The 24,997-nt window shown below is 31.6% G+C and overlaps 1 protein-coding gene across 7 annotated transcripts in view; it reads left to right on the top strand.

Annotated features, from left to right (window-relative positions):
• Positions 1-789: 789 nt before the first annotated feature.
• LOC113868402 (nucleolin 1-like) overlaps positions 790-24,997 on the top strand; it is a 33,416-nt gene continuing 9,208 nt past the window's right edge. For 2 of the 7 annotated variants that reach the window (XM_027503930.1, XM_027503929.1), the window contains exons 1-19: positions 790-957; positions 1,066-1,099; positions 1,224-1,378; positions 2,057-2,131; positions 2,238-2,363; positions 2,644-2,732; positions 2,806-2,923; positions 3,677-3,765; positions 4,178-4,298; positions 4,515-4,606; positions 4,679-4,796; positions 8,631-8,719; positions 9,206-9,323; positions 9,527-9,618; positions 9,690-9,807; positions 11,155-11,243; positions 17,136-17,253; positions 17,474-17,565; positions 17,640-17,757. In XM_027503930.1, coding sequence (XP_027359731.1) covers positions 934-957; positions 1,066-1,099; positions 1,224-1,378; positions 2,057-2,131; positions 2,238-2,363; positions 2,644-2,732; positions 2,806-2,923; positions 3,677-3,765; positions 4,178-4,298; positions 4,515-4,606; positions 4,679-4,796; positions 8,631-8,719; positions 9,206-9,323; positions 9,527-9,618; positions 9,690-9,807; positions 11,155-11,243; positions 17,136-17,253; positions 17,474-17,565; positions 17,640-17,757 — 1,875 coding nt within the window. In that variant the 5' untranslated portion in view covers positions 790-933. Of the gene's footprint in view, positions 958-1,065; positions 1,100-1,223; positions 1,379-2,056; positions 2,132-2,237; positions 2,364-2,449; positions 2,733-2,805; positions 2,924-3,676; positions 3,766-4,177; positions 4,299-4,514; positions 4,607-4,678; positions 4,797-8,630; positions 8,720-9,205; positions 9,324-9,526; positions 9,619-9,689; positions 9,808-11,154; positions 11,244-17,135; positions 17,254-17,473; positions 17,566-17,639; positions 17,758-24,997 lie in introns of all 7 variants that reach the window. The other 5 variants (XM_027503933.1, XM_027503932.1, XM_027503928.1 and 2 more) reach the window with 5 other exon arrangements.

Raw genomic sequence — 24,997 nt, 5'->3', positions numbered from 1 at the left:
ATATACATGTGACATACTGTGTGAAAATGATTCACTAAGAATAAGAATCAATTTAGTTAGGGTAAAAAAATATAATATTTTTGTCTTAAAAAAAAAGGTCGTTACAAAAGATATCTTTGCCAATATGCTTTTATGCCATACTAATTTATAAGACTAATAAAATAAATTTTAAAATTGAAATTTGTTAAAATAATTTTATCAATATTAGTTTGAATATAAAAAATTTTTGCTAATTAAATAAATTAAATAAATACTAACTATTTTTAGTTTGTTAAATTGTAAGATTTTTCTAGTATATAATAGGCTAATTTACAAAAAGAAAAAATAAAAAATCTTAAAATAGATAAAATTGTCTCAATATGTAAAAAAAATTTATATAAAACAAATACTTCTTTTTTTAGAGATAAAAAAATCAACAAACAAGATCAAGAGATAAATGAAATTACATCTCCTATCCATTAATGTATCCATTAATGTTCACGAAATGGGTCTTAAAATTGTTGTTAAATTATTTTTGAAATCACTGACAATTTAAAATATATTTTTTAAATTAATAACATGAGATTTGAATAATTGTCTAAATGAATTTTTACATTTATCTTTTTTAATGATTTCGCTTTATTTAAATAAATAAACAAGCATAAAATTACCAATTCAAATTAAGTTAAAATAAAATAAAATTCACTTAAATCTAGTTAAATTTATTCCGATCTACAAGAAAACTTCTAAATTAAACCAATTATAATATTAAAATAATTTAATGTGGCAGTATTTTCCAGCTCAACCAATCAGAGAAAGAAATGCAGTGTGTCGCATTGGCGGGCGTTGTTTGTCTTGTTCGCGAGGCCGAAACCCTTATAACCAAACCCAACCAAAAAAAGTGGCTCTAATCCTGTGTTCTCGTCACTTGCCACTCTTTACTCAAAAACCAAAATGGACGATAAATCAGATCCTAAAGTCTGTGTTTCGATCCCGATTTTCGTTTTCGTTTTCTTTTTTAGCTGAGTTCGTTTGTCATTGAAACACGCTATTTCTAAACCTCGCTTGTTTTTTGTTGTCTTGTAGGCTGATGCTACTGCAACGCCACTTCCCCGAAACGGTATTGTTTTGTTTCAGTGTTTGGCGTTCGCTTTTCTTTTATTTTCTTTGTTACTCTTTCGTACACTTTATTTTTGGTTTATGAGTTTTTCGCACGCTGTTTAGTTGGTCTTTTCACTATTTAGAAGTTGAAATATATACAGGAAAGAGGGAAGTTGAGGGTGTAGATGAAAAGCAAGTGAGTGCAAAGAAGCAGAAGAGAGAAGAAGTCGCTGAGGAGCAAAAGAACATTGAAGAAGTTATTTCTGATGATTTCTTTTCAGATTCTGAGCCGGATAAGGTACTTATTTGACTTGAGTATTAAGATTTTCATTTATGCATAATAGATCTTCAATTTCGTGCCAATATGTGTATGGTGCGTTTTTCTTTCTTTTGTTTTTTTTCTTATTGTTCTGCCATTTTTTTAGCAAACATATTAAATCTTGCTTGTGCTAACAATTTCGGTTCTTTCAAATCGTTGGCAGTTGTTTTTTATTTGATGGTGGGAATGCTTTGTTATGTTTGCTTGTTATTGTTCTGGGCACCAAAATCCTAGGGGCCTGATCGACCTGATGCTAGAAGGAAGAAATTTTAATCTAGTCAAATCTCCCAAGAGTAGTGCTTTGAGTTATTGACTTCTATATCAATAGTTGATTCTTGTACTGCAACCTAAAAAGGAGCATTGGTTAATACTTCAAAGATGAATGAGTTACTTTGTTCATTTGTAATTAAGTTAGAAGAAATAGATTTAATTTAGTTTGTAAAGTACTCAAGTCTGGGCTCCATTTATTTAAATAAAGACTGAACAAATCTGACTTATCCATGACTAGGTCATAGGTTGGGATTACTTATAGGATGACGAATGGTTTATTTTGATGCCTTATTTTGCGGTATATAAACTATAATGACAAAGTGTAGTACAAGAGTACAACCTGACTATGTTGTGTTTGACGATGTTTATTTTTTGTGAATATTTCAGAGGAATGTGTATATTGATTGTGACAATTCTGAAAAAAGTGATGAAGAAGCACAAGAGAAAAAGATGGAAGTTTTGGTATATATTGTTCACTAAACCAACTTTAACCTCCTATATTTGTAATAGCATTTTGTTGTTTGTTTATATCATATTATTTTTTTATAATCTTTTTTTTGTTGTGAAGATGGATGCTGTGTCAAATGCTCAGGGACGTGATTTAAAATTGTTTGAAAATGATCTTTCTAGTTATAATTCAGATGAGGATGAGGATGGCTCTGATGTTATTGAAAAGCTACATATGATTGCAAATGTGAGTAGTGAGAATCTTGGACATGTTGCATACAATTGTTTGTTTTGGAAGATTTTAATATCTTAGTGCCTTTCTTTTCATTGCAGCCGCTATAACTACTCAGGAAAGTGTGATCATTTCATATTGCATTTGCCTAAATATGCTAAATGTTCATTTGTTATGACTTATTGGAATACATAATGGACTTGGGTGATCGATGTTAGGGATGTGAAGATGCTTGGTCTGTAATTGAACAATACCAAATCAGTCATATAACATGTTGTTTCCTGGAATTTCGCAGCCTAAAACGCTAGCTACTCCAAAAGAAGATGATGCATCAAAGACAATATATACTGGAAACTTGTCATACAGTGTGGAACGGGCTGATATGTATGCATTATTTTTCATGAAGGTGCTTGTCGATTATTATTTGTACTATATTTCAAATTTCAAAATTGTTCAGGGAGGATCTCTTCAAAGAGTGTGGAGAAATTGTTGATGTTCGTCTACATACGGATCATGAAGGGAGGTTTAGAGGCTTTGGACATGTTGAGTTTGCTACAGCTGAAGCAGCACAAAAAGTAAGTTGTAAACTTGTGTAGTCTGTGCAAATCATTTTCGAACTGCTGATTGGATAAATTTTGAACCAAATCATAATGGATGGATAAAAAATAAACCGTTTATTGATTTTAATCTATTAAAAATGTGTTGAAAAAAATAGAATCCATCCATAAACTATTTAATAAAAACCACCCATCAAACTCATCCATTAACCATTTTTTATGGATGGATATCCAGTCTATCCATTTAAAAATATATATTTTATTTATTTTAAAATGCTTTTATAAAATAAAATTTCATATTAATACACGTTCAACACTAGAGTCTGGGCCCCATTCCATTTTTTGAAGACCTATGCTCAACTAATAGACTTTAGACTACATAACCTAGTGAATAACAAACATTGTGGATGGTTTATTATCCATCCAAGAACAAATGATGATCCAATCCAACCCATCCATTAATTTATATTTTATAATTGGATGGATTGCTTGGATTTATGTATGGATGGATTGGATGGTTATTGGATAAATGGATTGAATTGGCACCCTTAATGACTATTCAGTTGAAAAAAAGTTTCTCCTCATTAGTATGTGCCTTGGTCTCTATAGTTTGAAGGTTGCAGAGCAAGTCTTCTGTTTGTTATCTGTTAGGCTTCGACAACTGTTGGAGTCTGCTGTGCCTTGTCATCATATCTGCTTTTGTGTTTGGTGAACCTTTGTTCTGTGGAAAGACATTGAGCTAAGAATGAATTTTTGCTTGTGTAATCATAGGCTCTTCAGTTGAATAATACAGAATTGTTGAGATGTCCTATCAGAATTGATATAGCTCAAGAAAAGGGAAAATCTAACCCCAATAGAAGGTAATTTACATATATAATAAAACTGTCCCAGAGCTTGCTTCTTGTCACTGCCTGGTGACAAATTTTCCTGCTCAATAGCATTAATGTAATTTTCTTACAAAACATGGTTGTTTTGAATGGGAGATCATTTTTAATTTTTTTTCCTGCACATTTTCATGGTTACCATCTCTAGTTTTAAAGTGTTTTCATGACATAGTTTTTCATTTTCTACTTTATTGCATCAGCTACTATTTCTACCTTATGAGAAAAACATTAAAATAGTTTCTTTTTATAAGCTTATCTAATTATTATAATTTTTTAAAACATGCTTTTAATTTAAAATGCATTATGCCAATGAACCTTTAATCTTTTATATTGGTTCACTTATATGTCTTGCCTTATGCCAGTGTCTCCCTGTTGACTTTTGCTTTAGTAAATTTAGCAGTTGGAGATTCCAGAAGTGTGAAAGGATTCAGGGCATCAAAGGTACACAGAGTTCGGAGTATTGTGAGGAAGAAATTGAGGGAATAGCTTCCAAAATTCCTTGGGAAAGTGTAAGCATTTCGTAATGCATTTGTCTAAGGCTGTTGAATGTTCATTTGTTAGATGACTTATTGGAGTATATAGTTGGCTTGTGTGAAATAGGTAAGGATGTGGAGATGGTTGATGTGGCCTCCATTGCAAAGAAAGCTGTAATTGAGCATGCTCTCTCCCTGCAATGTAAATAATCAAATTAGTTGTATAATATGTTATTTCCTGGAATTTTGCAGCCAAAAATGCTAGCTACTTGGAAAGAACAAAATGATACATCAAAAACAATATATGTGAGAAACTTGTCATACAGTGCGGAACGGGCTGATATGTATGTATTATTTTTCATCCCGGTTGTTATTAATGTTTTCTGTAATATTTTTCTAATTTCAAAATTGTTCAGGGAAATTCTTTTCAAAGAGTGTGGGGAAATTATTGATGTTCATCTAAATACGGATCATGAAGGGAGGTTTAGTGGCTTTGGACATGTTGAGTTTGCAACAGCAGAAGCTGCACGAAAAGTAAGCTTGACTTTGTGCAGTCATTGCAAATCATTTTGGTTTATTGAAATGTTTTTCTCATTTCTAATATTATCAATGAAATTTGTTGAATTTAATTCCTGAAATACATTGCTATCCTGTACCTCTAGCTGTGGGTTGAGGCTTTATTATTGCTGATATTTCTAAAACCTGCAATTTTAAGGGGCATGGTATCAGTTCATACTATAAAGCCTTGTTTATGGAATCTATATATATGTCATGGTATTTGCGGATGGGAGGCATGACTATGCAATGTAAAAAAGTTTCCTCGTAATCTGTTTTGTAGTAATGTAAAAAATTTCTAGCACACTATTTGCAAGCATTTTCTTTTTTTTGGGTATTATTACTTAATTCATTTTGATAATGTGGAATTAATAGCATTGTCAAATAAATTCACAATAAGCTTTTTGATTTGTGCAGTGGTATATTATTCTAACTGGTTTATTGGTCGAAACTTTTATACAGCTTGCTAACCTGGTCATTTGTCATAAAGTCATCCCCTTCTTGTGTTATAATACTGTTAGAATACAATTGTATGTACCATGACTAACTTTCTGTTTCTGTTGTAACTTGTAACTGTCAAATGACAGTTAGGCTGTTGCATAGCTTACAGCCCAAGACTTACAATATAAATAACTCTGTTTTTAGGTTAATCAATTGTCAATTCAGTGATACAAAACTACTTTTCTTCTATCAAATTTTCTCTTCATTTCAAATTCTATCATGGTAAATAGGCTTCCTTCTTCAGCACTAAACGGTCAAATTCCTTTTATAAAACTCACTAGACAGGTTCCAGATTTCAAGTCCCTAAGGATCCATTTGGTGGATATGATTGGATAGGAGTGAGAAATAAATAAGAAAAGATTAAGAGCACTCTTATTTTATTTTATGTTTGATGCATTGCCAAGATAAGAAACTAGTACATTGTGTTATCCTATCTTGTTTATTTCTGACTCTGACTTCCTACAGAATAAAATTTACATTAGAGAAAAGGATAGGATAAGCCCATAGGATAAACTATCTTGTCTTGTGTTAGTAGTAGACCCAAACCCCAATTAAACAAGTCTGTAAGAGAGAAAGGAACCATGGCCCAAAGATTTAGAGAAGCCCAGTTAGTTGAGAAGTTGTAAAACAACCAATGATAAATAGAGAAAAAAGGGGGGGGGGGGGCATTCAGATAGACAATTGGATTTGGGTTGGGAGACTCTGGGCTCTTGAATTCCTGGGGATATTCGTTGTATTTATTCAATCTTTCGTCAGTTGTTGGTAATGGGTTCTGGTTGAGAATATTCAATAGAGAAAAGTCTTTTCTTCTGTTGTTCTTTAAGAGTTGAATCAGTTTCTTACATCTTGTTGGTTAATCACGTCAAGAAATCAAATAAAATAAAATCTTATCTTGTCTACTAAATGGGTCCTAAAGGCATTTGCTGTGCTATCCCTTGCTTAGGCCCTCCAACACTTATAAACTGGAATTCAGATTTGCTGAATGCATTTTTCTTGGGTATTCTTCAACCCACAAAGGTTACAAACGTCTAAATGGTGATGGAAAAAATCTTTTTCTAAAGATGTAATTTTCAATGAGTACAGATTTCCCTTAAGTTTATTTCCTCAAAAATCTAGTACTCCCTCTAGTGCTGTTTAAGAGCATCATAGGTAATACCCATAGTTAATTAGATTATAATTAGTATTTAGAGAGTTAGTTGTTGATAATTGTTAGTTTGTTGGATTGAGACAAAAAAGGAATTATTGCAGTTTGCCTATTAATAAGAGAGGTTGAGAAGGGGGAGCTCGTGAATTGTGAGAGAATTAGGGCCTTTGACTTGGGAGGAGCGGTCCTTGAAAGAACTGCAGTGTTCTATCATTGTAATTTGTGTTTATCGATATTGGTTCTTTATCTAGTTTCTATCAACTGGTATCAAAGCTCCAACCTCATGACAATGGAATTTATTGACAGAATATTTGGTCAGCAAATCTGTATGTTTGTACAGCTGTAATTACATTATTATCTCCTTAATTAGGATAGCTCAGCTGTAGGATAGCATGATTGTACAACTATAATTATGTATTTATTCCCTTAATTAGGATATCTATTTTTCAGGGCTGAAAATCAGATTGTACGACACTATATATATGAGAAATCTCTAGTAGAACACAGTTTTGACCTATATTTTTTAGAGTTTGACATGGTATCAGTCTTGGTTACGATCCTAGCCTAGTCTCGCCCAAAATTCCTAGTCTTGTATTTTTTCACGTCTGTCTTGGTCCAGACTTAGTCTCTCTTGTTTCTTGTCCCTTTTGCGATTTCTTCTTTGTTCAGACTTAGCCTCATGTCTATTGACAAGTATGATGTCTTATTAGTTTGCCTTCATGGCAAGAACTACTCAGCCTGGGCCTTCTAGTTCATGATATTTGTCAAAGGTAAGGATCTTTGGGGTCATGTTGATGGATTTTGAGGATATTAGGTTGGTGGTGGAGGTGGCGCATGGCATCGATTTTGTGCACGATGCAGGGCTCCATGGCGGCGTCCACCATTTTGGATTTTTGATGACCTTAACAGCCACGGTGGCACCATCGACCAGGGAACGCGCTTGGTACACCTTTGTGAAGTTTCCGTGCACTAAGAAGCGTGTGAGTTGGTACTTCCTGAGGATGGTGTGTGGCGGAGGCGACGGTGGTTGGCGTGGTTCCATTGTTGTGGGAGTAACAACAACAACAACCAACTCCACTACATGCTGAAATTACAAGTGCCATACAAATTGCAGCAAATCCAATTTACCATGAACAGACGAAGTACAGCCTATGACCATAGAGTTATCACTCTACCTCATGTCTCCACATCTGTTCAAATCCCTGACATTTTCACTAAATCCTTAGCACAACAGCCCTATAATTTCCTAGTTAGCAGATTGATGCTTGTAGATTTACCACCTTCAATTTGAAGGGGGATGACAATGGAATTTATTGATAGAATAATTGGTCAGCAAATCTGCATGTTTGTGCAGCTGTAATTACGTTATTATCTCCTTAATTAGGATAGCCCAGCTGTAGGATAACATGATTGTACAACTGTAATTATGTATTTATTCCCTTAATTAGGATAGCTATTTTTCAGAGCTAAAAATCATATTGTATGACACTATTTATATGAGAAATCTCTAGCAGGAGAACACAATTTTGACCTATATTTTTCACAGTTTGACATCTCGAAGTAGTGTGTGCATTTTGAAGTGGATCCAAGTGGTTTTTGGGATAGCAAGAATGGAGAAGCAAGTTTTTAAAGAACTCTAGATGAGTTCGTGGAGATATCAAAATTTGAAGGAAAAGAAGCCTACTGGTGGCTGATTTATGTGGAGCAGCTCTTTGAAGTCGCTGCAATACTTGGAAGAAGAATACACAACAGGTTGGGAAGGCTAGGGCTGAGAACTGGTTCGTTTTGGACCAAAAATTCCTAAATCGCAACTAACCAATAGTCTAAAAATATTGACTGATATTGCCCATTTTGAGGATCAGGTTACTCGTGTCTCAGTTTATACGGTTTAAACTAGTTTTGGGTGGATAGGATAGTCACAGGTATTGGGTTAGTTGCTGGGCTTGGAAAGCTCTTTGCCTCTCTTTAGATTCAGAGGTTTCAGTAGAATAGCCTGGATACTCTGTTATAAGTTGATCTTTTTCTTCTCTCTATATCTCTTTGTGTGTGTGTATATATGTATTGCCTGTGTTGCCTTGTCTCACCATCATCTGTTGGCTTATGTTTGTTGAACTTCTCTTCAATGTGAGAACACTAGACTGAAAATCAACTTTCTTTTGTAATCCTAGGCTCTTGGATTGGATAATACAGAATTATTGAGACGTCGCATTAGAGTTGGTATAGCTCAAGAAAAGGGTGAATATGCTTCCAATAGAAGGTAATGTACATATAAAGTGTCACAGTGCATGCTTCATGTCTTGGTTGGTGACATTTTCCTTCCTAAATTCTAAGAGCATCGGTCTATATTTCTTATGTAACATAGTCATTTGAAATTGGAGAACTATTTTTTTTTAAAATTTTTTCCCATGCATTTGCATGGGTTACCTTGTCTAGTTATATATGTACACTTTTTGTTTAGGTTGCTTGGATAAGTTTTGAAAAGAAACGCTTTCATGTTGTTTTCTTTTATATTTTTCTTTGTAATTTTTTTTTTTTTTTAGTTTTTGAGAAAAACATTTACATTTTTTTTTTCCTTTTCAAAATTCTTGTTTATATTATAAACTTTTTAAACATGTATTTTTAATTAAAAATGTATTACTTTATAAGCACAAACATATTAGCATTTTATCTCTTAAAGTGGTTCACTTCTACACCTAGCCTTATGCCCAAATCTTCCCCTTGCTGTTTCCTTGTTAACTTTTAGAATCTGGACCAACACATTCCAGAAAAGTGAAAGAATTCAGCCCATCAAAGGTACAGAGAGTTCAGAGTCCTGTGAGGCAGAAATTGAGGGAAAGGCTTCCAAAAGTCCTTGGGAAATTGTAAGCATTTCATAATGCATTTGCTTAAGGCTGCTGAACATTCATTTGTTATATGACTTTTTAGCATATATAGTTGACTCAGGATGAAAGAGTTAAGGATGTGGTGCTGCCTACACTGAAAAGAAAGCTGTAGTTGAACAATATACTCGGCACTGTAAATTATACATCAGTTGTGTAATATGTTATTTCCTGGAATTTTGCAGCCTAAAATGCTTGCTACTTTGGAAGAAAAAAGTGCTCCATCAAAGATAATACGTGTCAGAAACTTGTCATACAGAGTGGAACGGGCAGATATGTATGTATTATTTTTCATGCAGTGCTTGTCAATTATTTTCTGTTTGTTTTTCTAATTTAAAAAAATTTCAGAGAAACTCTTTTCAAAGAGTGCGGGCAAATTGTTGATGTTCGTCTAAATATGGATCATGAAGGGAGGTTTAGAGGTTTTGGACATGTTGAGTTTGCAACAGCAGAAGCTGCACAAAAAGTAATCTTTGTGACCTTGTGCAGTATGTGCATATCATTTTAGAATTGCCAAAATCATTTGAAAGATAGTTGTACCTTTGGAAGCAACAATGTTCTGTACATTTCAGTGTTAAATTTTTAACAATTTGATTTATTGAAGTATTTTTCTCATTTGTAGTATTTTCAATGATAGTTATTGAATTGCTGAAGCTAATTGTTACCCTATACTTAGCTCTAGGTTGAGGCTTTATTGTTGTTGATATTGGTAAGACCTGCAATTTGAGGGGCTTGGTATTAGTTTATGGTTGTCTTCAAGAAGTATATAGCCTTGTCTTTGGAATTTAATGTTGGATTGACATCATAAATGTGTATAGATATCTGGTTAATGTGTGATATCAAGATTTTGTGTAGGGAGGTGCATGATTATGCAGTGGAAAAGAAGTTCCTCGCAATCTGTTTTGTAAAATTGTATTCTTTAATAGTAAGTGTCCAAGTTGTATGATTGCCATAATCTTACTAAAATATCTCTTGCAAACGATTTGCAAACATTTTTTTTCTCTTTTGTATTGTTTTACAATGGATTTTGATAATATGTAAAAAATAGGCATTGTCAAATAAGTTCATCTATTTTTTTTAGGCTTAATTAAGTGTTTGGTAACTTTGGTCTCCAAAAGTTTTATAATTTGGACTTAGTCCCTATAATTTGTTTTAGGATATAGTTCCTACTTTTTTCTCTGAACTTTGTTTTTAGTCCATCTAGCTGATATGGTCCAATCATAAGTTGACACTTGACAGTAGTTAAATGTACTGTGTCAGCTAGAGAGACTAAAAACAAAGTATTGGAGAAAAAGTACGGACTATGTTCTAATAAAAAAATTTATAGGGACTAAGTTCAAATTGTGCAACTTTTTTAAGGATCAAACACTTAATTAAACATTTTTTTTAATTTATGCTATGGAATTTAGAAAGACCTTTTGATTAACCAAATTTCTGAATATTTTGTTTTTGACCAACCTCAATTGTGTCGAGTGATCCATGTAGCCGACCTCACCTAGTGAGACAAGGCTTGGTTGTTGTTGTTGTTGTATGCTATGGAATTTTGTTTTGTACAGTTACTTGGTCATTTGTTGTAATGGGGGATCTTTTTCTGTGCCTAATACAAAAATTGCCAAGTCAATCATAGTAGTTGTTGTTAGCTACATGCATTATTCAACATCTTGTCTTTGTGAAACCATTACTTTTTAAGTGATGGGAAGTTGACATTGATATTGTAGGCTTTCTTATCTATATCTATATCTATATGTTTGTTGAATCCCTCTTCTATGCAAAAGACATTGTGCTGAAAATCAAATTTCTTTTGTAATCATAGGCTCTTGAATTGGACAATACAGAATTGCTGAGTCGTCGCATTAGTGTTGGTATAGCTCAAGAAAAGGGAGGGTATACCTTCAATAGAAGGTAATGTACATATATAATAAAACTATGCCTGCCTCCTGTCCTATTTGGTGACAAATTTTCCTTCCTAAAAGCACTATTGTAAATTTCTTACAAACCATGGTCATTTAGAATTGGAGAACATTTTTTTCTGATGCATTTGCATAGGTTACCATGTCTAGTTATATATTGTTGTATATGTGTAAATATGTTAATTATAAAAATTAATATCTTTATACCTTATATTAAGTAATGATTTTGTAATCATTGTTGATATTATTATCAATGTAAATATTCAGTCCCGTTTGTAGTTGAGACACACGGATTACATCCTATGCTCTTTTGTATTATTCTCTCACATGGTATCCAAAGCCTAACAAGAGAGCAATCCTAATATGTCCTTTCTCGATGGGCCCAATGCTCATGGTTTTCATAAACCATTTTCTCTTCTGTTTTTGGTTTTTTTTTTTTCAGCCTCTCTTTTTGGCCACCATTGCCACTGCTGCTGTCATCATTCCAATGTGTTTTCTGACCAGAAACTAGTGGATCTGGTTCGTCTCACTGTGTGCAACTTAGCCTTGCTTGTCAATCTTCATTGGCACTGCAATTGCCCTTCATGTGCCACCCAACAACTGTGCAATTTTTCTTGCTCTGGCCACCATTCCCATTGCACACGGTGTTGCACGTGGTGGCGCGTCAGGCAACATTTTTTGGTTGTTGTGTAGCTCGCTTGACTCACCTTGTCGAGATGATTCTGGATTTAGGGTTGCTTTTTAATTTCGGTCTTTGTGCTACTTTGTTTTGGTCCCTTTTTCCTCTGTTGTTGGCTGCTCCTAGCATCTTCATACCCTCCCAAAGCTAATTTCTCTATTTTTACCAACTTTGTCATTGCACCATTGTCCAGTGACAAGTTGGATGGGAGTAATTATGATTCTTAGGCTTTTGACATCAAACTTTGGCTCAAGGCAAGGCTATGTTGATCATAGCACTACCAAAAAAGAATCGGTACTGAGGCTTTATAGGACAAATGGAGTAAGGTAGATGCTCAACTTTGCAGTGCCATCAAGTATACTATTCATCCTTTTGTGAAGGAGATTTTTCAATCATGTTACATGTGAATCGGTTTGGTCCCACGTCAAGGCACTTTACATTAATGACTTCAATGTCTATATAGGGTTTATCAACCCCTCATGGATGCTGCTACAGCTTGGAGACTTGATGGCACTATGTTGACCTATTTGGGCCATATAAGCAGTTTTCTTTATGACTGCAATGAATTATTGCCTCTTGTTGCCTCTCTTGCCAAGGAATTGGATTAACGTCAGACATGTTTTATGTTGTTAACTTTGTATGTTTTAACTACAGAATACTCACAAGTTTGGGATCAGATTTTAGGATTATTCACTGTTCCCACTATGACTTCTACCCGGTCCTCGTTGCTCTGCATTCCTACTAAAGCACCTACTCACTTGGAGGTTCTTGCTCCTAATCTCTCTGCCCTTGTTGACTCTTCAGCCTTTATTTCATAGGGTGGTGGTTGCAATCCTACTTGAAAGAATGGTGGTGATTGTAGATTGCACTTCAATTGTGACCATTGCTACAAAATTGGTCATACTATGGATAGCTGCTTTGCTTTATGTGGCCGATCTCCTAAAATGGCCTATGTTGCACATGTTACTGTCTGCTCTTCTTGAGACTCCTACCACTTCTCAAGCACCTTTGACTATCTTCACATGACTTCCTTTGTTGGTTTTAAGATTCTTAGACCTCTAGTTCCATGGCTTCTGTTGTGCACACTAGTAATTCTTTTTGGTATTTCTCATTCTACATCTCTTGGTTCATGATTTTTGATTTTGGTGCCATTGATCATACCAATGATAACAAATCTCTCTACCTCTAGGTACTTTAGCCAATGGTTCTCAAACACAGTCTTAGGGTATTGGAACTGTTCATCCCTTTCCCTCCTTACCTGTTGACAATGTCTTATATGTACTTGGATCTCGTATTAATTTTTTATCCATTAGTTTCTTACATGCACTCTAGATTGTGTTGTCTCTATTACTAAAGACTTTGTCTTCCTGTAGGACCAAAGTTCGGAGTAGATGATTGACACTGGATGTTAGTCACATGGATTGTATCACATTTGTCCAGCTGCTCATGCTGGTTTAGTTGGGTCATCCTAGTCTCTAGAAACTGCAACATTTGGGGCCAAATTTTTCTAAGTTGTCTACTTTGTCTTGTGATTTGTGTCAATTAGATAAACATGTTCCTAATTCTTTACCCAATTGTATCCATAATTAAGTTGTGTCTGCCTTTAGTTCATTTAGATGTTTGAAGTCCTACTCATATCATACTTTAGGATTTTGGTAGTTACATGTATTGATGATTATTTTCGTATTTGGTTGTTAGTGAAAAAATTTTTTGAACTATTCTCCATTTTTCTAATCTTTTACCATGAAATAAAAGGTCAATTGGTGGTTTCTATATGCATTTTGTATGCCCACGAGTACTTGTTTCATTCTTTTCAACAATTTATGGTTTCCAATGGAATATTTCATCAAACCTCTTATGCTCATACTCTTCAACAAAACAGGATTGCTGGAAGAAAAAATAGGCATCTTATTGAAATTACTTGCACTCTCCTTCTACATGGTAAGGCCCTCATTGTTTATGGGGTGATGCTTTCCTTACAGCCTCGTATTTTATCAATCTATTGCCCTCTTTTGTTCTAAACAACTAGGTTGCACTATGTCTTCTTTCCTCACCAGTTTCTTCATCCTATTCCTCCTCGTGTGTTTGGGTTTACTTATTTTGTCTATAATCTTAGTCCAATAGATGACAAGCTTTTTGCTCATGCTAACGCGTCTTTTCTTGTTTATGATCCTTCTTAAAAGGGCTATAAGTCTTAATTTTTGACACTTAAGCTTTACCATATCTTTGATGAGTTTGTTTAATGTTTTGGTTCTTCATCTACATCTTTTTCCATTTTTAGTCTTCTTTCACCCATTAGAGCTATCACCTCTAAATGAACCTCCTCTACATCCTTTGGTTGTGTATCATTATCAGAAACCACCTTTTCCAGATGACCTTTATCCTTTTTCATCATTGGCCAACATTAGGACTCCATTTGACTCATTGCTGGGACCAACTCCTCTAGCCTGGCCTCCTAAGATTGATCTTCCTATTGTTTTACAAAAAGGTATACATTCCACTTATAATTGCTCTCTTCATTATGTTATTTAAACATATCACCATTTATCTTATTTCCATTATGTGTCTTTGTTCTTTATCTTCAGTATAGATAAAGCCCTTTCACATCCTAGGTGACAAGTAATGATGGACAAATTGTGTGTGTTTTGGAGCAGTGACACTTGAGACTTCATTCCTCTTTCTTCGGAGAAATATGTTGTTGGTTATAGGTAGATTTACACTGTCAAAGTTGGCTCTAATGGTCATCACCTTAAAGCTCATAGTGGCCAAGGGTTGTACTTAGATCTTTGATTTTATTTATGATGATATCTTCTCTCTAGTGGGTAAAATGACTTCTGTTTGTTTATTCTTATCCATGACTGCCATATACTATTTACCTCTACATTAATTTGACGTCAAGAATACTTTTTTGTGGTGAGCTCACTAAGAAAGTTTATATGGAATGACCTCCTGGATTTGTTGCTCAGGAAGAATCACTCAGGAAATTTATGTGGAGCAACCTCTTGAATTTGTTGCTCAAGAGGACTCATTCAGGAAGTTTATATGGAGTAAGTTCCTAAATTTGTTGCTCGGGAGGAATCTTCATAATTAGTTTGTTGTCCACAAAAATCTTTGTATGTCCTTAAACAATCTGCAAGGGCATGTTTTAGTAGATTCAATATTGTGGTTCAAGAGTTTGGGATGTCTCAAGAGTGAAGCTGATTATTTAGTTTTTTATTGACATTCATTTGCAGGATGCTTTGATTTGATTGTTTGTATTGACGACATTGTTGTTACTAGCAATGATCACCATGACATTAAACAATTGAATAACTATCTTTGTCACCATTTGTGAGACAAAAAAATATTGCTAGACTTTAATACTTCTTGGGAATAAAGGTGACACGATCTAAGAACAATATTGTAATTTCTTAGAAAAAGTATGCATTGGATATTTTAGAAGAAAAATACTTGATAAGGTTCAAATTTGTGAATACTCCTGTTGATTGTAATTCCAAACTCTTGCCAAATCAGGAGGAGCTTGTTTCTAATCCAGAGATGTATAGATTGGTAGGAAAGCTGAACTACCTCACTATCACTCGTCCAAATATCTCTTTTGCTCTCAGTGTGATAAGTCAATTCCTTAATTCCCATTGTCAAGGATATTATAATGCATTGCTTTGCTTCTTAAAGTATATCAAAGGATTTCTAGGAAAAGTTTTCTTGTATGAAGACAAGGGTTATGCTCGGATTGTAGGGTATTTTGATGCAATTTATGCTGGCTTAGATGAGGAGGGACTTTCTTTCATTTCAGGGAGGGACATACCACATAGGGCAGTCAGGCAAAGAAGAGATTCAATCCAAACGAAACTTTAGAAATATGCTCTTCTTCTTAGGTGCTTTCAAGGTGAGAGAGACTTGGGAAAGAGGCTGCAGCTAAGATAAAACCTTTCGGAAAAGCGTGGTCAGTAAGTGGTAGGCAAAGAGGTCGAAAACAGGTCTGACAGCTACGGGTTCCTCTTTTGTTTATGGGTGAATCTTCCATTCTCCGGTGGCTCTTATGATAGGAGATTTATCTCTAGCTATTGCATTTTGATTGGAGGTAATCTAATTTTGTAAAAGCGTAAGAAGCAAAAGGTGGTTTCTCTTTACAAAGCGAAAGAATAATATCAAGTTACAACTTTAGTCACGTGTGAACTTATTTGGCTAAAACAACTTAAAGAATTGAGAATTGGGAAGGTCACACAAATGACACTTATCTGTTATAACTAGACAGCCTTACATATTGCTTCAAATCCGGTTTTCCATGAAAGATCAAAACACATTGAGATAGATTGTCACTTCATTTGTGAGAAGATCCTCTTTAAAATTATCACTAGTTTTGTTAATTCAAATGATCAATCGGGAGATGTATTCACCAAGTCTTTGAGAGGTCTTCGTATTAAATAGATATGTGACAAGTTTGGTGCTTATGATTTATATGCTTCAACTTGAGAGAGTGTTAAATATGTGTAAATATGTTAATTAGTGAAATTAGTTTATTTGTAATTATGGTGATTAAATAACTGTATATTCTGTAATTATTTTATAATCATTGCTGATATTGTTATTACTAATATAAATATTACTATTCATCCTGTTGTGTAGATGTGACACATGGATTACATCTAATGCTCTTCTATTTTATTCTCTCTCGACATATATGAACGAACCCTTTTGCTTAGGATGCTTGGATAAGCTTTCAATAAAAACATTTTCCTGATACAGTTTTTTTTCTCTTTTTTATTCTTTTTTTAGCTTTTGTGAAAACATTGAAACAATGTTTTTATTTTCAAATTGATTCAATTATTACATTATTTTTCAGCATGATTTTTAATTAGAATTGGAGAACATTTTTATGATTTTTCCAATGCATTTGCACGGGTTACCATGTCTAGTTGTATATGAACCCTTTTCTTCAGGATGCTTGGATAAGCTTTGAATAAAAACATTTTTGTGATATAGTCTCTTTTCCTTTTTTTAAGTTTTTGAGAAAAATATTGAAATAGTGTTCTGTTTTTATAATTCAATTATTACAATTATTTTGATACATGTTTTTTTAATTAAACATGCATTAGCATGAAAAGCAAAAACAAATGAGCCTTCAGTTTCTTATATTGGTTCATTTCTATATATAGCATTGTGCCTATTCATTCTTCCCCTTGCCTTTTCCTTGTTAATTTTTAGCAATTGGGGTAACACATTCCAGAAAAGTGACAGGATTCAGCCCATCAAAGGTGCAGAGAATTCAGAGTACTGCGAGCAGGATATTGAGGGAAAAGCCTACAAAAGTCCTTGGGAAAATGTAAGCATTTCGTAATGCATTTGCCCTAAGGTTGCGGAACATTCATTTGTTAAGTTACTTATTGGAGTATATAGTTGACTTGTGTGAAATAGTTAAAGATATGGAGATTATTGGTACTGCCTACATTGGAAAGAGAGCTGTAACAGAACAAAATACTCGCTCTCTACCATCTAAATTATCAAATTAGTTGTATATGTTATTATTTCCTTGAACATTGCAGCCTAAAATGCTTGCTAGTTGGAAAGAAAAAAATGATCCATCCAAGACAATATGTGTTAGAAACTTGTCATACAGAGTGGAACGTGCTGATATGTAAGTATTTTTTTTTAATGCGGTGGCTTGATGCTTATTTTTTGTACTGTTTTCCTAATTTAAAAAATTTTCAGGGAAATTCTTTTCAAAGAGTGTGGAGAAATTGTTGACGTTCATCTACATACAGATCACGAGGGGAGGTTAAATGGATTTGGACAAGTTGAGTTTGCGACCGTAGAAGCTGCACAAAGAGTAAGTTCTGTGACTTTGTGTAGTTAAGTAGTTAATGCAAATAACTTTAAAACTGCCAAAAGGATTTCATAAATACATGTACCTTTGGAAGCAACAATGCCCTATTATTTCACGGGTGAAAATTTATCAATTTGATTTATTGAAATATTTTTCTCTTTCCAAGCATTTTCAATGAAATTTCTTGATTTGATTCCTGAAGCTAATTGCTACCCTCTACTTAGCTGTGGTTGAGGTTTTATGGTTATTGATATTGCTGAAACCTGCAATTTTGAGGGGTATGCTTTTTATTCATGGCTGTCTTCCTGATGCTTATAGCCTTTTCTTTGGAATCTATTGTTCGATTGGCATTATATTAAGAACATATATCCTCATTATTGCTATTTTTTGTATAGATTTGTTTCACTATTTTCCTTTTATTCTGTGTAATTATTAGGAGATATTCTATTCTATAAATATTAGGATTAGTCTTGGTCCTATTTCCGTATGACAAACCCTAGAAGCATCTTCATTACAATGCTTCCCTGAATCTGCAGCACTTTCATTGTGCTTGGGTTTCTTTTTGTCTCGGCATTCCCAGCCATACAGCCACTGGACACCCTGTAGCACCACCGTTGAACCAACCGCTGACCAACTTTGACGACCACACTGTTTAGAGCGCGCTACCAAGACTGGCCTATCCGTGGAGTTGTCCCTGACAGACCACCAACACTCTAACATGCGCCATCGCGTCATAGGGGCCTTCGGCAGCGGGTGAAAGCAGCACACCACCCTCTCATGTCATTGTTTACCTTGCCACGAGCTAAATGGGAACGTGGTGTCCATTGTGTGACTAGGATGGAAACAAGCCCGGTAACTTGAATTTTTAATAAACAAACAAAATTTAGGTTTTTTTTAAAGACTATTTAAATAAATAAAGTAGGCCTGAATTGTTTATAAAACTTGTTAAACATGATAAACTGACCTATATATATAATTAAAAATATAGCTGTTAAAACATATTTAAATAATAAAATTATTTATTAATATATTTTTTATATTCTTAATTATGTTATAATTAAATTAATATATATTATGTTATAATTTTTTTATTTATAATTATAATAAATAGAAATTATATTATATTAAAAATTAAAAATATTTATACACAATTATATTTTTTAAATAATAAATTTATTTAATAATAAATTATTATATTTGTTACATATAAACAAGTTAAAAAGTGGTTAACTCTTTGATCATGAATAAGACGTAATTAAAATTAAACAAAATAAAATTTAAAAATAAAAAATAAATTATATTAATATATTTTTTATATTATTAATTTTATTATTATTAATATTTAATTATTATATTAATATGTTATGTTTAATTTTTTTCTTTATAATAAATAAAAATTATTTAAATATGAATTATATTTTATTTGAAACTAAAATTTTATAAAAAAAAGATAGAAAATAAAATAAAAAGTCAATATACAATATATGTATATATATATATATATAATAGGATAATATAATAAATAATATAAATGATATAATTTTAAATAAATTATAAATAATAATATATACTTTTTGTAACTTACTATGTGTTTTATTTTTATTGGTATAAATTTGTTGAGTAAGGTATTTATAAAATTTTTTTTTAGAAACCAAGTCCACACTACATAGTCACACATTTAAATATAAATATATTAAATTTTAAATAATTATTTTTAATGAATTTGACATAGATATAAATAGATTTTTTTTTAAATATAGTTGTTAATATATATTTGAAATTTAATAATTAATAAATATTTACATAAACAAAAAAATATAAATAAAAAATTATATTATTAATTAATTTATTAATTTATATATAATATATAAATATGATTTAATATATTGTATCAGTAATATTTTTTATATTATATTAATGTTATTGTGTAATTAATTTTACGTATATTTGTTAATTTAAAATAAAAAATTAATGAAACAAATAAAATTAAATATTTTAAATTATTTTTTTTAAGTTAATAGTTATTATTATTGTCATTGAGTTTAAAATTTTATATTAAAGTTTTATCACATTTTTCTTATTAAGATAAAAGTTTAGAAATATAAGTTATTTTAATTTAAATATAAATTTTATTAATTTTTATTATGCTCATATGTTATTTTTCTGCATTCATAAATTTGATAATATAAATATTTTTTATCTACAATTTTTATAATGATGATATTTACTTTTTTAAATATAATATTTTTTTTAATTGATTCAACAAATTTTGTAAGTGTTATTTTTTATTATTAATTTTATGTGTTTACTGTGATTTTATTTATTGAATATAAGTTGTCTTTACATACAAAAAATATAATTATCATAAAAAATAATTAAAATATTTGATACTTTAATAATTTTATAAAATTAAATTAATAAAAATAAAAGAAAAATTTTATAATATGAAAATATTTATACTTAATGCTCAAATAATATTTTAAAAATCATTTATAAAATTATATCAAAATTATTACAATTATTTAATAATTATCAATAGTATATAAAAATTTGAAAACATGTAAACTAATATTAAGGTTTTTTTTTTTTTTTGTAGCAGACTTTTTTTAACAGGTTTCATGCCAAGTCAGGCCGACTAAATAAGTCAAGTTAAGTTGAAAATAAAGCCTTTAATAGGTAACAAGTCAAGTTCAAGTCTAATAATTATATTACAACTTAGGTCTGTTTAGAGGAAAGTTTAGTCTGATCTGTATCTATCCTTATATGTGACGAACAAAATTCACTACCTTGTACTTGTTTACCTCTGAGAACATTGACAGAATCACAAAGTTTGGATCAAGGACTACAACTAGGAATGAAAATAAGCTAGTTTGACAGGAAGCCTAGAACATAATCTTTTTAAAGTTTAGCTCGACTTAGCCTATTTAAGTAATGAGTTTAATTTAGGCTTAATTAATTAAATATGCCAGACTTAAATTTAAGAAAAAGCCTGTTAAGCCTATTAGAATAATCTATTTAAATTAAAAATTTATAATAATATATTATATAATTTTATATAAAAATTATAATATAATATTATATTAAATAAAATTAATAAAATCTTAAATTAAAAATTTTAATTTTTTTTGTTGGAGTTGAAGAGTGTACCTACATATACTCTATGAGATGGAGCATTGCCTGCAGGAATCTTCTACATCAATTTTGTTTGATTTATCTTATATACATAATACTGATTTGCATTTGTGCTGTCTCAATTATGTCTATCGTTGGTTCGTTTCATCCATCATCTTCTTACATATTTGTTTATATTATATATAACTCTTTATATCTAGGTTAACAAAATGTCTTTATCCAATTAAGAAAAACAAAATTTTTTTATTTAAAGATCTCAATACAAAGTAGGCCATTAAAAAAACTATAATAAGACAAAACATACTTTTAAAAATGTCAGATTAAGCTTAATAAAAAGTCTATGACAGATAATGAGTCAGACTTCAACTTCAAAATTATTAAATAAGTCAGACTTATTTATACAAAACTTAGCCTATTTCTATGCCTAGCTACAACTCACTAGGGATGGCAATATATAGGGTACAATAATACTTATTCTTATACTCGCATTTAAAAAAAATACCTGTATCCAGCCTCATACCTGTGTGAGTAGTACTTTTAATTTCCATACTCATACCTTTTGGGTACTCACATACCCATACCCGCTCTTGTTACCCGTGTTTGTCTAATAAAAAAAGCACTTATAAAAGTATGCTTATATAATTTTACATGAGTAGTATAATAATACAAAAGTTTGATACGTAACTATTGAACAAAGTTCAAGTATAAATAGAAAACAAATATTCAAATAACTTAGGTGCCAAGTGTATTTTAATACATCAACTTTTTAAATTAAAATACTTAAAAAACATAAGTGAAATCGCACATATAATTTTCAAGATATTTTAAAACAAGTAACTCATAAACTTGAGAGTCATACTGTCACTCTCCGATATCTAAAAAATAAAAATAAAAATTAGTCAATTATTTATTATAAAGTCAAAATAATAAAATATAGTTATGCTATTTTACCTCTTTATCAAAATCAGACTCTCCAAATAATTGCAAACGCTTATCTTTTAGGTTTAGATATTGCTTTGATATTAAACTATCAAATTAAAACTAACAGAAACTTTAATTGAATAAATATATTAATAGAATATTTAATACCTTTATTTTTATGTTTTAGCTAACTTTGTGCACACATGAGTGTTTTGAAAGTATCTTCATGAAGCTGAGAACAATGAAGAGTTAACAATATGAAAAATAGTAAATAAATTTTTTTAATAAAAATATAAAAAAATATTTTTATGGTTTACTTTATTAGTAAATATATTTTTATGTTAATCTTATAAAACAAATTTAATTAGATAAATTTTTTATTTTTAAATATGTATTCTTTTATTTGAGTAACATAAATATTTATATTAAATTACTCAACCTAAGTACTCCACTCGTTGATGGTAAATTTTACGGGTACCCATTGAATATTTTACTTATTATCATCCCTATGACTTACGACATACAAAAGAGCAAACTAGAAGTAAATGACAAATGTTAATATAAGAGAAAAAATTTAAAATATTTAAAAACTGTTGTTAATATATTTCATTACAATTTTAACTAATTTTAACATAATTTATAGTATTTTTATTTATTATTTTTTTATTTTATTAAGCTCAATATTTGAAAATGATTTAAAATTTTTGAAGATAATTTTTAAAATCAAGTGCAGAAGATAATTTTTAAAATATTTATTTTTTTATTAAAAAATTTTAATTACTTAAAATCAACTTTAAAAAAGTAAAATTAACAATATTAAATTTTTAACCAAAATATTAATTAACAATACCTAAAATAAATCAATAAGTTTTAGTGACACTATTCTTCATATATTATTATTATTTAAAATTCATTATAAGTTGCAAAAATTATATATATTTCATTATTATTAATTTTGATTTAATAAATTTTTTAATTTTTAAAAAATTTTAATAAATAATTAAAAGTGTTGCTAAAATTATAGTTTTATTTTCGTTTTAATCCTGCTTTTTGGGACCGACGAGATGGGGAACATTATAACTCGTTAAGTTTCGTTACGGTTAATGAGAGGAATGTTACGTGCGGCATGGAAAAAGAGGGCTTTTGTGGGGCCCAGAGTAAAAAACACGCATTTTCGACCACCGTATGCTGTGAATTTTATTTCAGTCACACATGACACCACGTTCCCATTTAGCGCGGGAAATTTATTTTTTCTTATAATTTAAATTTCGGCATTACAGTGGTGATATTTTTGTTCTTTTTTTATAAATTTCACCACTACTAGTGACAAAAGTCTCCAGGCAAAACACGTGTCAAATACCCTACAAAGGGAAATTGTTTTAAATTTGATAAATAATATTTTTAAAAAATATAAATAAATAAAAAACCCCTTGCAATCTGCAGGAATTGGCACTTCCTTCCTTTGACTACGGCAAAGAAGTTGACTCAACGCTATAGAATAGAAAGTGAGCCCACCTCCCGTGGTTTATTGAAGGACAAGAAAACCCGACTTGGTTTGACAACTTTAGTCGGCTGAACTAGAGGTAAATCTTAAAAACACTAATTTTGAATCATTAGACATTTTTTTCAAGCACTTGTGAGCCTAACCCAAATGACCTGTCCATTGCCTTGGGAAAAGAAAAATGTTCTTGTCAGTACATGAGCAACTTCTTGTTCCTAAAGAAATTTAGACATCATAAAGCCTTAAAGGATGAGAGGTGTTCAAGTGACCTGTCCATTGGTTGTTCGTACATCCTTAAAGGATAACCGGTGTTCAAGCTATGAATAAATAGATGAGTGCATTAGAAAATAATGCAATTTGAGAGATTGTATGGATACCAAGGATAAGAAGGCTGTCGGTTGCAGGCAAATTTATAGCATTTAATATCAATTAGATGGTACGCTTGATCAGTTTAAGGCTAGATTAGTTGCAAAATGATGCACACAGACTTATGGAATCAACTATAAGAAGACATTTGTATCAGTGGTAAAAATGGATATAGCGAGAACTATCCTTTCATTAGCAACCTACTTTGGTTGGAGTTTGCACTAGTTTGATGTAAAAACTGCCTTCTTGCTTTGAGACTTAGAGGAAGAGGTTTATATGGATGTCCCACAAGGTATGACATTATTGATGGTAGAAACAAGGTGTGTAGATTGAAGAAAGCTTTATATGGGCTTAATTAGTCTCTTTGTGCTTGGTTTGGGAGATTTTCTAAGGCCATGGTATCTTTAGGTAACATTCAAAGTTAGAGCGATGATATTCTTTTATAAGACACTTGCAAAATGGTAAACTAACCCTTTTGCTAGTTTATGTAGATGATATAATTATTGTATGTAACACTGAGATTGAAAAATAGTGCTCAAAGGAGATAGTAGTTACTCAATTTGAGATGAATGATCTATGACGACTAAAGTACTTCTTTGGAATTGAGGCGACATATTCTTGATAGGAAACTTTTATTTTAGAGGAAATATGTTCTAGATCTTCTAAAGAAGACTGAGAAGCTGGGATGCAATGCCAGTAAAGTACATGTAGAGTAGAACCCCCAAAAAGGAGGTGAGGGGCAAAGCTCGATTGTAGACAAGACCTGATACCATAGACTCGTGAGAAAGCTAATTTATTTATCTTATACTAGACTTGCCATTGCTGTTAGTGTTGTCATTCAGTTCATGCATGACTCAAGTGAAAGACTAGTACAAGCAATGAATAAGATCCTTTAGTATCTAAAGAGAAGTCCTAGACAAGACATACTCTTTAAGGCGGGGGAGAATCTCTCCTTGGAAATATATAGAGATGCAGAATATGGAGGTTTCGTTGTAGATAGAAGATCTACTTCATGATATTGTATGTTTTTTTTTTTTTTTAATGGAAATCTAGTAACATGGAGTAATGAGAAACAAAGTTTTGTAGTTAGGCCAAGTGCTGAAGCTGAATTCCAGGTTATGGCCCAAGGAATGTGTGAACTATTATGGATGAAGATTATTCTTGACAATCTCAAAATAAAATTCACAACTATGAAGCTACTTTGTGATAATAAGTCTGCTATCAACACAACCCATAATTTGGTCTAACATGATAGGACCAAACATATAGAGATTGATTGACATTTCATTAAAGAGAAATTGGATAGTGGTCCCATAGCTACCA

This window comes from Abrus precatorius, unplaced genomic scaffold (assembly GCF_003935025.1).
Source record: "Abrus precatorius isolate BTA unplaced genomic scaffold, Abrus_2018 Scaffold6, whole genome shotgun sequence".
Taxonomy (NCBI): domain Eukaryota; kingdom Viridiplantae; phylum Streptophyta; class Magnoliopsida; order Fabales; family Fabaceae; genus Abrus; species Abrus precatorius.
This window is presented reverse-complemented; position numbering and strand designations above follow the sequence as displayed.